Source organism: Hemitrygon akajei, chromosome 16, assembly GCF_048418815.1.
Source record: "Hemitrygon akajei chromosome 16, sHemAka1.3, whole genome shotgun sequence".
NCBI lineage: Eukaryota > Metazoa > Chordata > Chondrichthyes > Myliobatiformes > Dasyatidae > Hemitrygon > Hemitrygon akajei.
Window position 1 is genome coordinate 7,064,102 of NC_133139.1, and position 15,424 is coordinate 7,079,525.

At 41.7% G+C, this 15,424-nt stretch overlaps 1 protein-coding gene across 12 annotated transcripts in view; it reads right to left on the reverse strand.

Annotated features, from left to right (window-relative positions):
- Positions 1–15,424, reverse strand: part of LOC140739720 (transcription factor 12-like) — a 175,233-nt gene that overhangs the window by 39,925 nt on the left and 119,884 nt on the right. For all 12 annotated transcript variants that reach the window (XM_073068173.1, XM_073068171.1, XM_073068175.1 and 9 more), the window contains 2 exons: positions 8,491–8,630; positions 1,192–1,339 (listed from right to left, as the gene is read on the reverse strand). In XM_073068173.1, coding sequence (XP_072924274.1) covers positions 1,192–1,339; positions 8,491–8,630 — 288 coding nt within the window. The remainder of the gene's footprint in view (positions 1–1,191; positions 1,340–8,490; positions 8,631–15,424) is intronic.

Sequence of the window (15,424 nt, forward strand, 5' to 3'; positions counted from 1 at the left end):
AAAGGGTAAATGCAAGCAGGCTTTTTCCACTGAGGTTGGGGGAGACTAAAACTAGAGTTCATGGGTTAAGGGTGAAAGGTGGAATATATAAAGCAAACCTGAGGTGGGGGGGGGGGGGAACTTCTTCACACAGAGGGTGCTGTGAGTGTGGAACAAACTGTCAGCGGAAGTAGTGGATGTAGGTTCAATTTCAGCATTTACTTTGGATAAGTACATGGATGGGAGCAGTAATAAAGGACTATGGTCCAGATGCAGGTCAAGGGTGCAGGCTCGGAAGAGAAGGATGTTCCTTTAGAACAAAGATGAGGAGGAATATCTTTAGCCAAAGGGTGGGGAAATCTGTGGAATTCTTTGCCACAGATGGCTGTGGAGGCCAAGTCATGGCCAATTTCTCAGCAAATCATGTGGCAGCAACTCAGAGCATAAAAGCATGCAGACATGGTCAAGAGGTTCACTTGCTGTTCAGACTAAACATCAAAATGGGGAAGAATTATGATCTAAGTGACTTAAGACTGTGAAATGATTGGTGGTTTGAGTATCTCAGAAACTGATTTCCTGGGATTTTTTTTTAACCCATAACAATCTCTAGAGTTTACAAAGAATGCCATGCAAAACAAAAAAAAACATTCAGTGAGCAGTAGTTCTGAGGGCAAAAATGCTTTGTTAATGAGAGAGATGTCAGATGAGAATGGTTCAAGCTGACAGGGAGGTGACAGTAACTCAAATAATCGTGTTACAACAGGAACAGCATCCCTGAATGTACAACACAACGAACCTTGAAGTGGATGGGCTACTGCAGCAGAAGACCACGACCATACACTCAATGGCCACTTTATTAGGTACAAGAGGTACTAGGAAGCCAGGAAAACTGAGAGGGATAATATATCTACCATGATGAATAGGTGGGACAGAAATGTATTATGGACTGGGCAGAGTATAGTTTGGCATGGACTGGATGGGTCGAAAGGCCTGTCTCTGTGCTGTAGTGCTCTATGACTCTATGCTAAACTTCAGATGACACTGGGTATCAACCAACTCCATTGACCATAGGAGGTATCTGCCTCACTCACGAAGGGAGCAGTGCTCGAGTTGGATCCTACTTAAAAACCCAGCTGAATGGAGTCAATGGTCTTCAGAACCCCAAACAGATGAACACACACCGCGCACTCTTGCACTGAAAGATAGACATACTCATGATGGATTCCGTCCCACTGATTGGCGGTGTGTGAGATGAGACGCCGAACGTAACTGAACCTGAGTTACTGCTACAGTGGAAACCTGACATAGAAGGAAGACTTCCATTAACTTCAGTCGACGACACTGTGTGCATTGGATAACCCTGTAAAAGAAAGTAAAAATTTCACTAACTTCTTCACCACTGCCATCAAAACCAATTACCTTCTTCACATCCACATCCCATTGGTGCTGCCACATTCCCCAATTTATCTTTAATTAATTATCTTTTCTGTTATTGTCACATTAACATTTATTTTTGCACTACTGTATTTTACTGCATTTTTGAGTCCTGATGAATTGTTTCAGCCCAAAGTGCTATTGTTTCACACTGACTGTATTTATTGTAATATTTATTATCACTGCATATATTTACTTGGGTGGTGGAGTGGAGATATGCCTCTACCAAAGGAAGTGCAAGGTGCCCGTTCCCTCCACTATCCCAGAAGTCACCCCTGGATAAGATGTAGCATCTGCTTAGCCCCTCAATCATGGTCACATGAAGCCACGGGAGCAGGTGGTGGATGGTTGTATGAGTCCTGCTTATGCAGCTACTGATGTCAGGCAGACAATCTCTGAAGAGTATTGATAATGGCTGCGGACACCTGTCCTGTAAAGACACTGCCCAGAAGAAGGCAATGGCAAAGCACTTCTGCACAAAAATTTGCCAAGAACAATCATGGTCATGGAAAGTCCACAATCGCCTATGTCGTATGATACGGCACACAGTGAACTAACGATGCTGTTTACTCTATGAGCTTCAAATGAGCAAGAAATTTAATTCCAATAAGACGTACAGCTGAGGGTTAGTGTTAACCCTCAGAATGTTTAATTATTATTTTCCTTGCAGTTTAACCATTATCTGTTTGCATTTTATATAGCTACCGATGTATATGTAGCTGTTTATTGTGTTTCCTAGTGGCCTCAGTATGTATATGTCCTGCTGAAGGGTTTTTCTATAGATGCTGCCTGGCCTGCTGAGTTCCTCCAGCATTTTGTGTGTGTTGCATGTATATGTAGTTGTTCAGTGTGTTCCCTAGTGGTTACATTTGTATGATTCGGGAAAGCTCTGGAAGCTTCTTTGGGTCTACTTTATTTGAATAGAGGCTACTTGATTTGCTGTCTCTTATAAGACCATAAAACTTAAGAGATGAATTAGGCTATTCAGCCCATCGAGTCTACTCCTCCATGGCTGATTTATTATCCCTTACAACCCCATTTTCCTGCCTTCTTCCCATAACCTTTGACACCAGGCTAATCAAGAACCTATCAACCTCTCCTTTAAATATATCCAATGATGTGGCACAATGCAGGTCTTTCTCTCTCTCACACACTCCCGTTCTTGCTCTCTCTCTTTTACACACACACACAGAAAGCCAGAGTGCAAGGGTATGCAAGTATCTCTCTCTCTCATACTCACACACACATATAGATACATCTTTTGTGGTGGACAGAACAGAGATGCTACATGAAGCACTTTCCCAGTCTGTGTTGGGTCTCACCGATGTAGAGGAGGTTGTACTGGGAGCACCAGATACAGTATATGACCCTGACTAAAGTTAGAAGTGAAGTGTCACATCACTGCAAATCTGAACTGAATGTTCTTTATCTATGTGTAAAAAAAAGAGCTGACCACTAGGCAGCACCATCTTCTTTCTCCTGCATCTCACTCCCTTCATTTACTTGACCTCTATTACTGCCTGTTTTCAATTCTCCTTGTTCTATTGATGCTTAATAAAATGATAAAACAACAAGTTTGTGCCTCTTTCCTGACTTCTCAAAGAACCTTATATTAAAAATATCAGAATCCAACATCAGTAAGTTGTGGGCATGCTATGTTGGCACTGTGTTAGTGTGGTGACACTTGTGAGATTCCCCCAGCACAACGCAAGCCATGATGCAAAAAGCACATTTCACTGTATGCTTCGATGTACATGTGACAAAAAAATTAATCTATTTCTTTATTTGAAACAAGTATGTAACTGCCAACTTTCTAAGGTTTGAAGTTAGGCTAAATGTCGAGGTGTTATCTTTACACAGTATGAAAAAAAATTTTGTGAACTTAGTCGTTTCATGGTGCAATATATAAAAATGTTCTTATGGTGTTCAGATGTTGCCTGACCTGCTGAGTATTCCCAGCTATTTTCACTCTTATTTTTCTGAATGGGGGCGCCATGGTATTGTGGCAGTTAGAGCAATGCTATTACAGCTTGGGGCACCAGAGTTCACAGTTCAGTTCAGCATCCTCTGTAAGAAAGTTTGCACTTTCTTTCTGTAAAGTGCGTGTGGCTTTCCTCCAGGCGCTATGGTTTCCTCCTATATTCCAAAGACATACCAGTTAATATGTTAATTGTTCTGAGTAAGCTAGGGATAAATAGAGGGGTTGCTGGGCAGTGTGGCTCGGTGGATTGGAAGGGCTTGTTCCATGCTGCATCTCTAACAAGTAACAAATGCAGCCTCACTGTGTATCTAAATATTACACAGCCCAACATATCATCATCATGTACTGTGTCATATGGCGTGGGTGATCATAGTCTTCCTATCCCTGACCATGCTTGTTCTTGGCAAATTTTTCTACAGAAGCAGTTTGCCATTGCCTTCTTCTAGCACTGTCTTTACAAGCTAAGTGACCTCAGCATTTATCAATACTCTACAGAGACTGTTTGCCTGGCGTCAGTGGTTGCATAACCAGGGCTTCTGATATGCACCAGCATTCATCTGACCATCCACCCTAATTTGGGGAGTGGGGGGGTAAGCAGCTGCTACACCTTGCCTGAGGGTGACCTGAAAGCTAGTGAAGGGAAGGAGCGCCTTACACCTCCTTTGATAAGGATGTATCTCTACACTGCCACCCAAGTCCGACGTATCACCTTGTACAAAAAATGTACCTTACTGTCTGATGAAATTAAATCTACCTGAACCAAGAGAATTAAAGATTAAATTTATTCACCAAAACTGCCTGAAGACCTGGCTCGAATTCTGATGCTACGATAAAATCAGATCTACACTCCCATTAGTCACTGATGCGGCTCCAGATCATATCAATAATTCCAGAAATGTAACACTATGTTGCCTATGTTTTCCAAGTAGTTTGTTATCAGCAATGCAATCTGCTAATAATGAGTGGCTGGGACACTAAAGAGGCAGAATAAAAATACACTGAAAAAGGTTTTTCTAACAAGATAAGGAATTCTTAATCCATTCACAAAACTAGTCAATTCCAAATCACCCAGCAGAACTAATAGTCTTAAATAAAAAGATTTTTGCTTGCTCTAATTGACCAGAAACAAACAGAAAATTCCAAGTGTTTCTGGCTCATTAGAACCAACCACAGCTAAACCGGCATATAAAAAAAAAAATCACTTGATCATTTTTTTTAATGCTCAAGAATGTTGGCCAGCACTGCACACCGAAGTCATGAGAGAATTTACTGTTAGAACCAGAAAGATATAATTTTGTCTAATCTGTTACAGCATGAAAGCTCACCCACAAAGGCCAGTGTTGATGGTGCGTAATAACTTTGTGGTTATTGCCAAAATACAGCAAGAGAACACGGCTTTTGATGTGGCTATCTAATGGCACGTAGCTTTAGAATGACCCAACTCTAGGATTGGAAAGCATGTACCAACAGGCTAAAGGACAGCTTCTATCCTGCTGTTAAAAGACTATTGAACGTTTCCCTAGTACAGGGGTTCCTAACCTTTTTTATGCCATGGACCAATATCATTAAGCAAGGGGTCTGTGGACCTCAGGTTGAGAACCCCTGCCCCAGTACAATAAGATGGACCCTTGGTCTCACAATCTACTGTGACTTTGCTCCTTACTGTCTACCCGCACTGCACTTTTCCTGTAACATTTCATTCTGCATTCTGCTATTGTACATCCTTGTACTACATCAGTGCACCATTGTAAGAGTTGATCTGAATGGATGCTATGCGAGATAAGCTCTGCACTGTACATTGGAACATTAAAAACTAATTTTATCAATTTTTATAAACAAAATGGATATACTGCTAGGGGTGGGGGCAAAGGCAGATATACATACAGAACATTTAAGAAACTCTTAAATGATGATCGATTCTTTAGTCAGACAAGGGTGAATCTGTGGAACTTATAACCACAGGCAGCTGTGGAGGCCAAGTCTGTATGCATACTTAAGGCAGAAGTTAACAGATTCTTGATTTGTTAGGGCATGAAGGCATATGGGCATAAGGCAGGAGACTGGGGCTGACAGGAAAAATGGATCAGCCATGATAAGTGGCAGAGTAGACTCAATGGGCCAAATGGTTTAATTCTGCTCCTGTGCATTATAGTTTAACAATGGAGGGCTATGTGGGAGGGAGAAGTTAGATTGATCATGGAGTAGTTTAAAATGTTGGCACACCATTGTAGGGTGGAGAGCCAGTACTGTAATATTCTATGTTATCTGTTAAGGAAATCACATTGGTTATGAGTGTATGTTTGTAATGTGAATGATCTCTGACTGTAGAGTAGAAAAGATGAATTTAAGGTAACCTCTTTAAGGGAAAGGACAGGTTAAAGGATAAGGGAGATTGAAACATTGAGGTGAATGTGCAAGTTTGAAGAGGTTTGGGTGCTTCAGCGCTCTGCAGATTCTGGGAGACAGACAACGTGTGGGAACCTCAAGGCGATAACCCTGTGGATGGGCGGGGGGAAGGTATTGTTAATTCCATTTCGCCAATTGAAGTGACGAAGGAGATCGAAGCATTGAGGCTAGTGCGAAGGCTGAACACTTGCTGCCTGCCTTCTGATGGCTCTGCTACACAGAGGGAAAGGTCTGCTGCTGGACCCAGAGAGTATTCCCCAGGTTTCTGCATTTTGGATGTGGACTTCGACTGTAGACTATTTTTCAGTCTTATAGTGCTTTCATATTCTGTGTTTTTCGCCCGATCTTTCTTTTTTTTGTGTGGGAGGAGGGATTTGGAGGTCGATGTTCCTGTTTCATTTTGTTAGCTTTTTTGTGGGAGGAGGGATTTAGGGGTTGACGTGCCTTTTCCATTTTTGTTCCATTTTGTGCAGAGGGGGATTTTTAGGGTTTAAGGATTTTTTTTTGTTGGTTTCATGGCTACCCAGAGAAGAATTTCAAGTTGTATACTTTGATAATAAATGAGTCTTTGAACCTTTGAAAGGTAACCCCTTTTCGGGATCTGATAGGTTAAAGGTAACCCCTTTAAGGGCAACATGGTATGGCAGTGTAATGGTTAGTGTAATTCTATTACAGCGCCAGGAACCCCGGATTAACTTCTGTCGCTGTCTGTAAGGAGTCTGTATGTCTTTGTTGTGATTATATTGGTTTGCTCCCACATTCCAAAGGCATATGGGTCAATAAGTTAATCAGTCACATGGGTGTCATTGGGCAGTGTGGGCTTGTGGGCTAGAAGGGCTTGTCACTGTGCTGTATCTCTAAATGAAATAATATCTTCAGCAGCAGTTTTGGCCTTGAGAACTACCGTTGTTTCCATATTAAACAAAAAAAATGCTGGACAAACTTAGTGGGTAAGGCATCATCAGTGGAAGCGAATAAACAGTTGATGTTTCGGGCCGAGACCCTTCCTCAGGATTGTAAAGCAAGCGGGAAGACAGTTAATAGTATAAAGAAGTGGCAGGGGCACAGGTGGAGACTTGTAGATGGCAATAAAATTTTGAAAGGCAAAAGCCAGAATGTCAGACATTAGAGTGCATGTGAGGGGGTAGGTTCAAACTAAGTTTATTTTAAACACACAGAATGGTGGGTGCTTAGAAAGCCCGGTCAGGGGTGGTGGTGGAGGCAAATAAGACTGAGGTGTTTATGAGGCTTTAATTGGCAGAGAACATAGGGAAAGATTTTGTTTTTACCTTTGTGTTCGCGGATTATTCTAACCAGTCCACTGGAAACTGGATCCCATTACAGGAGTACATTTTGCACTACTTACTTTAACTTGTAATTTATATAGGTTTGTTATGTATTGTACTGTACGCTGTCACAAAGCAACAGATTTCATGACAGTACTATTAAACCTGATTCTGATCATCAGTATACACTCAGTGGTCATTTTATGGGGATGAGAGGGAAATGGATCAGACACGATGAAACGGCGGAGCAGCTCAATGGGCTGAACAGTCTAATTCTGCTCCTATTTCGTATGGTCATATGATTCTGGTTCTGACTCAAAGAGCCTTTTGGGAAGAAGGCAGGAGAATGGGGTTGAGATGGATAATTCATCAGCCACGATGGCATGGCAGAGTAGACAGGAGCTGAACAGTCTAATTCTGTTCTTAGGTTTTTATTGAATTTCTTTAGCCGCAGAATTCATTGTCACAGACAGCTGTGGAGGCCAAATCAATGGGTTGATTAGTCAGGGCATCAAAGATTACGAGGAGAAAGCAGGGAATGGTGTTGAGGGGGATATTAAATCAGCCACGATAGAATGGTGGAGCAGACTCGATGGACCAAACGGACTAATTCTGCTCCTACGTCTTATGGTTTATTGTATTTGTCCCACGTGGGACCTAGTTACCCGACTGAAAGTCACCACCAACACTAAACTGCTAGTCTCAAGTGACACTATGCAGATGGAAGTATTTTACTAATTAATAAAGTATGACGTAGATTCTAGTTTTCTTTTCCCAGAATTACTGACAAAGGAATTAATAGAATTAAAAAAACATGTTTTTGCAATTAAAATCTCAACAGAAAGTTTTTACAATCCCCATATTACCCTCTTTCCCTTCTATACTTCTTTGCAAATACTTTGCATTCAGTCTTAGACGTGACCAATTCATTTAAGCATGACATCAGATTACACATGCAAAATTTAAAGTGAAACATTTGAAGCTAGACTACCTATCCAGAAATGTTGTTAAGTTGCCTTAAATAAAGCCATAATTCCAAGCAGTTTGTTAACAGCAGTTGGAAAATTGCTTTGGCTCACTCAGAGCTGATTTGAAAGAACTCTGAATATAGTTAGTTGCAGGAGCTTATACATTTAAAATGATTTTAAGAAGGTGATAGACACAAAATTTGACTTGAGTTATGGTAATCATACATTAAGCAGTGGTCAAACAATTTAAGCGATAATGCAATTATCATCCAATTAACTTGCAGAAATAAAATCAGTTTTATCGCTTTTTCCCCACAATGCAGGAATTTCTCCGCATGCTAACATTCTGCACAATCACTTTCTCTCACAATTAACTGGAGCCTCCTCACTTTGCGACCCCAGCATTGCTAGCACTCTGGAGATTAAGAGCATTTACCAGGCGCTCCTGTGGATGAAGGTTGCTGTAGCCACTCGCTTGGGATAAATGGGTTGTCGTATTTCCCATCAAACCACCGTAACTTGGCTGAGCCATTCCACTGGATGAATTCCAGACATCAGGACTGTTGTGAATACCATCTAAAAATTAAAGAGCTTGTTTAATATCTGCAGACTTCCAGAATGGAAATATACACTCTATGGCCACTTTATTAGGCAACTTGTACACTTGCTAGGGCAAATATCTAATCAGCCAACCATGTGACAGCAACTCAATCCATAAAAGCATGCAGACATGGTCAAGAGATTCAGTTGTGGTTCAGCCAAAACATCAAAATGGGGGGAGTGGCTTTAACTGTGGAATGATTGTTGGTGACAGACAGGGTGGCTTGAGCATCTCAGAAACTGCTGATCTGGGATTTTCACACACAACAGTCTCTAAGGTTTACAGAGAATGGTGCAAGAAACAAAAAACATACAGATAGCAGCAGTTCAGTGGGTAAAAACGCTTTGTTAATGAGAGGTTAAAGGAGACTAGCCAGACTGGCTCAAGCTGATAGGAAGGCAACAGTAACTCAAATAACCATATGTTACATCTGCGGTGTGAAGAAAAGTATCTCTGAGTACACAACATATTGAATCTTAAAGTGGATGGCTTACAGCAGCAGAAGACCACAAACATACACTTAGTGGCCACGTTATTAGCTTCAGGAGATACCTAATAAAGAGGCCACTGAGTATGTAGTTATATAATTATCATATTTTTTTCAGTAAATGCTAAGTATTGTGTCCATTTTTGGTTGGTCACACCTGTTATCACACAACCAGAAAAAAATTGTTTTTTTAAAGAAACAATGGCAAAAACGAGAAATTAGATAAATAAGATTTAATACAGCGAAACTCTATGATATATGGAGGGCAGAGCTATGTTTATTCAAAATAGAGAGATGGATAGATACTTTATTGATCCCAAGGAAATTACGGTGTCACAGTAGCATTACAAGTGCACAGATATACAAATATTAGGAGAAGTAAGAAAGAATAAAAAATAAGTTACCACAAACAGTCTAACAGAAGGGGATCATCTCTTCCCCGGCTATAGGTCAACTCATTATAGAACCTAATGGCCAATGGTAAGAATAACTTCATATTAAACTCTTTGGAACAGCGCGGTTATCTTAATCTATTACTAAAAGTGCTCCTCTGTTCACCCAAGGTGGCATGCAGAGGGTGAGAAACATTGTGCAGAATTGCCAGAAATCAATCACCCGTCTTGATGCTATTGCCCCAGCACATCGCTGCATAGAAGACTGTATTGCCATCAACAGACTGGTAGGATGTGTGAAGGAGAGGCCTCCATACTCCAAAGAACATCAGTCTCCTCGGGATGTAAAAGGCAACTCTGGCCATCCTTGTACACAGCCTTTGTTTTGGTGTTCCATTCAAATCTGTCATCCAGGTGCACCCCAGGTACTTGTAGGTCCTCACCACATCCACGTCTTCACCATCAGTAGTAACAGGAGCAATGCAGGCTTAATCTTCCAAAAGTCCATCACAATCTCCTTTGCCTTACCGATGTTGAGCTGCAGATAATTCAGTTTGCACCATTTGACAAAGTCCTCGCCTAGGGCCCTCTATTCATCCTCCCTTCATACACCCAACTATTGCTAAGTCATCAGAGAATTTCTGCAGATGACATGACTGTGTTGTATTTGAAGTCTGAGGTATACAAGGTAAACAGGAAGGGAGACCATGCAGTCAGGTACCAGTTAGGTACCCCATTATCCAGGAAACAATGAAAGTGCCAACCTGTACTGAATGGAGCTTCTCTCCCCCAGCAACAAGGGCTGTATGGTATTGAAGGCACTAGAGAAATCAAAAAACATGATCCTCACAGTGCTACCCTGCTTATTCCAAATGGGAGTAGGCTCTGTTCAGCAGGAAGATGACAGTATCGTTGACTCCAGTATGCTCCTGGTAGGCAAAATTCAGGGGAACCGAAGCCTGATCTGACCAGTGGTCGGACATGAGCCAGGACCAGCCTCTCTGGGTCATTACGATGTGTGAGGTCAGAGCCACTGGAAGGTAGTCATACAAGACATTCAGTTGGCCCTTCTTGAGTACTGGACCACACATTCTTTTCCCCTCAGAGTCAGGAGCCTTTCCAAGCTAAAAATAAGTTGCAGAGTGATCTTCCATCATATGGATTCATGTCATTTATTCATGTGTCAAGAAACGTGAGTTGAAATCAAAAAATGAGTGAACTTGGCCTTTTCTCCTTGGAGCAATGGAGGATGAGAGGTGACCTGATAGAGGTGCCTCAGATGATGAAAGGCATTGATCATGTGGATACTCAGAGGCTTTTTTCCAGGGCTAAATGGCTAACACAAGGGGGCACAGTTTTAGGGTGCTTGGAAGTAGGTACAGTGGAGATGTCAGGGATAAGTTGTTTTTTTTTTAAAAGGCAGAGAGTGGTGAGTGTGTGGAATGGGCTGCCAGCGATGGTGGTGGAGACGGATACAATAGGGTCTTTTAAGAGACTCCTGGATAGGTACACGGAGCTTAGAAAAATAAAGGGCTATGGGTAACCCAAGGTAATTTCTAAAGTACATATTTGGCACAGCATTGTGGGCCGAAGGGCCTGTATTGTGCTGTAAGCTTTCTATGTTTCTGATTCTAAAATGAATCTCAAGTATATATGGTGACATATGTACTTTGATAATAAATTTACTTTGAACCTTGAGAAGAAATTAGTTTAGTTGGCCATTTGATTACTAATTTAATTGGTTCAGCACAACATTGTGGCCAGTTGGATCTGTTCCTGTGCTGTACAGTTCTATGTTCTGTTTTATGCTTTGCGGTACCATTACAGTGCAATACAGCAGTAAAGTTTCATTTAAACTGGTGCAGGGAGAAACCTTGGCACAGTGGATTAGAAGAGACACCCTTCACCATGGGAAATTGTAGTTGAATCTGGCCCAGACTCGTAGGGTAAAAGTTTCCTCTGCTGAGCTGCGAGTCAATGAGATGTGTGTGTTAGAACAGCGCAGCTCAAGGTGAACATGAGCCTATAGCCATGAGTCCTGAATCCAGCAGTAATTGGACAATCTCAGCTGGATAAACAGCAGGACATCTTGGCATAAGAACTGGAAAAATACAATCAGTACTGTGTAGGGAGTTCTTCAGGGATTAGGTTTAACAGTATGTTGTTGGAGAGGACTAGAAGGAATTTTAAAATTTGTATCTGATAATCCCTCTTTCATCTCAGAGTACTCGCTGATAGCACTGAGTGGTTAGAAAGGAAAGTGTTCCGACTATCTTTTGGAGGTGAGCACAATATTTAGTAAAAGTAATTTTTTGGAAAATGCTAAATCTTTTGTGTCCATTTTTACCACACAACCAGCCAATTTTTTTTAAAAAGAAACAATGGCAAGTGAAGAATTAGACAATAAATAAAATTCAGCACCAGTGAACCCCACATTATAGGGAGGGTGGAGTTGTGTTTATTCAGCACTGAACTGATTCCACAAGCTATGGACCCACTTTCAAGGACTCTACAACCTAAGTTCTCATCTATCTCTCACTTTTCATCTCTCTGTACGGTCCTCTCCCTCTCTCTGTCCCTGTCTCGTCCTCTCCCTCTTTCTCTCCCTGTTCCAACTCTTCTCTTTCCCTCTGTCGCTCCCTCCCCATTGATCATTTTTTTTTTGGATTTGCATAGGATGCAAAGGATTTCTTCTTATACACTGGGTGTTTGTGAGGCAACACACAAAAAATGCTGGTGGAACACAGTAGGCCAGGCAGCATCTATAGGGAGAAGCGCTGTCGACGTTTCGGGCCGAGAGCCTTCTTCAGGACTAACTGAAAGGAAAGATAGTAAGAGATTTGAAAGTAGGAGGGGGAGGGGAAAATGCGAAATGATAGGTGAAGACTGGAGGGGGTGGGGTGAAGCTGAGAGCCAGAAAGGTGATTGGCAAAATGGGATACAGAGCTAGAGAAGGGAAAGGATCATGGGACGGGAGGCCTAGGGAGAAAGAAAGGGGGAGGGGAGCAGCAGAGGGAGATGGAGAACAGGTAGAGTGATGGGCAGAGAGAGAAAGAAAAAAAAAGGGAGGGGGAAAAAACCAAAAAAAAACTAAATATATCAGGGATGGGGTAAGAAGGAGAGGAGGGGCATTAACAGAAGTTAGAGAAGTCAATGTTCATGTCATCAAGTTAGAGGCTACCCAGCCGGTATATAAGGTGTTGTTCCTCCAACCTGAGTGTGGCTTCACCTTGACAGTAGAGGAGGCCATGGATAGACGTATCAGAATAAGAATGGGACGTGGAATTAAAATGTGTGGCAACTGGGAGATCCTGCTTTCTCTGGCGGACAGAGCGTAGGTGTTCAGCGAAACAGTCTCCCCGTCTGCATCGGGTCTCACCAATATATAAAAGGCCACACCGGGAGCACCGGATGCAGTATACCACACCAGCCGACTCACAGGTGAAGTGTCGCCTCACCTGGAAGGACTGTCTGGGGCCCTGAATGGTGGTGAGGGAGGAAGTGTAAGGGCAGGTGTAGCACTTGTTCCACTTGCAAGGTTAAGTGCCAGGAGGGAGATCGGTGGGAAGGGATTGGGGGGATGAATGGACAAGGGAGTCGCGTAGGATCCCTGCGGAAAGCGGGGGGGAGGGAAAGGTGTTTGTCAGTCTTTTTGAGTAGTTTTTCATGATTCTATTGTATTTCTTTGTTCTGCTGTAAATGCCTGCAAGAATATGAACCCTATGGTTGTATATGGTGGCATGTATGCACATTGATAATAAATTTACTTGCAAGCGTTTTTAATTTACTTTGCATCTCGATTTTCCATAATGTGAAGCGGCTTAATTTATGCATGCATCAAGAAACACAGGTTGAAAACAAAAAGAAGAGTTGATTTATTTACTTCTTAACCGCTCTTCTCCACTACACACACATACCCATACAAATTCTGCAAGAGTGAATTTTATTCTGTATCTCAAATTTTTGGGTAGTGATTTGAGAAATCTTTAAGTCTCTGTAACCCAAACAGTTGTAACATGAGATTTGCGTGTACCCCTTTCCCAGGTTATTAAAAATCTGTTTCAGAACAAATGAATCTGAGTAGATTTGGAGATTAGAACATTACTTTCCAGAGTAACCTGACCCAATGTCTTCAGTTCAGTATAATAGTTAGACCATAACACCATAAGACAGAGGAGCAGAATTAGGCCATTTGGCCCATCGAGACTGCTCCGCCATTCCATCATGGCTGATTTACTATTCCTCTCAACCCCATTCTCCTGTCTCAACCTCTGCCTTAAAAATACCCAATGAACCGGCCTGTACCACTGTCTCATCTCTCTTCTAAATGGACGTCCCTCTATCCTGAGGCTGTACCCTCTGGTCCTAGACTCCCCAGCTATAGGAAACATCCACTCTACCTAAAGCTTTCAATATTCAGTAGGTTTTAATGAGACCCCTCCTCATTCTTCTAAACGCCAGTGAGTACAGGCCCAGACTATCGGGTGCGAGGTGCAAGAGTCTTCACTGGCTGCACACATCTCAGTGTTAAACTGGTTCTATGGCTGTGGGCTCACTTTTAGTGATTCTGCTGTTCATGTTCCGTGTACTATTTGGTTACTTTTTTTGCACATTGGATGTTTGCTGGTCTTTGTTGTGTGGGGTTTTCGTGGCTTCTATTGTGTTTCTTCATTTTGCAGCTGAAGGTGAATCTCAAGGTTTGTACATGGTATACATACTTTGATAATAAATGTGTCTTTAAAAGTACTTTCAGGGTGACTGGAAGAAAATATATGTGGAAATATCAGAAGTACATTTTTTTCCCTCACAGAGAATGGTAAGGGGATGGAATTTATGGCTGGGATTGCTGATAGATGCAGATACATTACAGACATTTAAGAGACTCTTAGATACATGGATGAAAGAAAAATGGAGAGATTATGTAGGAGGGAAATGTTAGACTGATCTTGGAGTAGGTTAAAGGGTCAGTACAACATTATGGGCTGAAAGGCCTGTACTGTTCTGTGTTACACTTCTCCTAAAGCTAAGGCAAGCAGCTATTGTGGCATTTTATGGGAATATCAAGCAACCCAAAATAAAAGTTAAGAACCTACCAAACTCCTGAAGGAACTGGGTCCATTTGAACAGTGTCTATATGGACTTGCAGAAGAAAGTGCCCCCAGGAAATCTAATCTTGTTGCCTTTAAGAGTCTAAAGAAGGTTCAGTTTGCAACTTCCCAAGATCCACAAGGAGTTGAAGTAAATTGGGTGACTGGTTCATTCCATGTACTTTGATGGTTGTCAAACTAGGCAAATACCTCAGTACATCCGAGACTACTACGTAACTGACTTACCTTAACGCAGCCCTGTAACTAAACCTCAGGTCATACTGCATTGAGGAACAAATTAAACTCAAACCACTAGATCTCATCAATGTTAAAAATACACACATTCAGCACTCTATAGTGCAAAATAACAAAGGGGTTTCCCACAAAGAACAGAAGTAATATCATTTCTACTTTAGTCTACAAGATAATACACCTTCATGAATCAAAATGCTACTTTACATCTGATTTACAAATAAAAATGCAATTGTGTCATATCTAATATTCTAGAACACCTCCTAAATTATATATATTTCTATTACTATCATTCCTTTACCTAGAGATAGAGCGTGGAACAGGCTTTTCTGGCCTACCGAACCATGTTGCCCAGCAACTTATTAGTTTAACTCTAGCTTAATCACGGAACAATTTACAATGACCAATTAAACTTACTAACCAGACTGTGGGAAGAAACCAGAACACCCAGAGGAAACCCACATGAGAAGAACATACAAACTCCTTACAGAGGATGCTGTGATTGAACTGTGATGCCCCGAGCTGTAATAGCGTCATGCTAATTACTATGC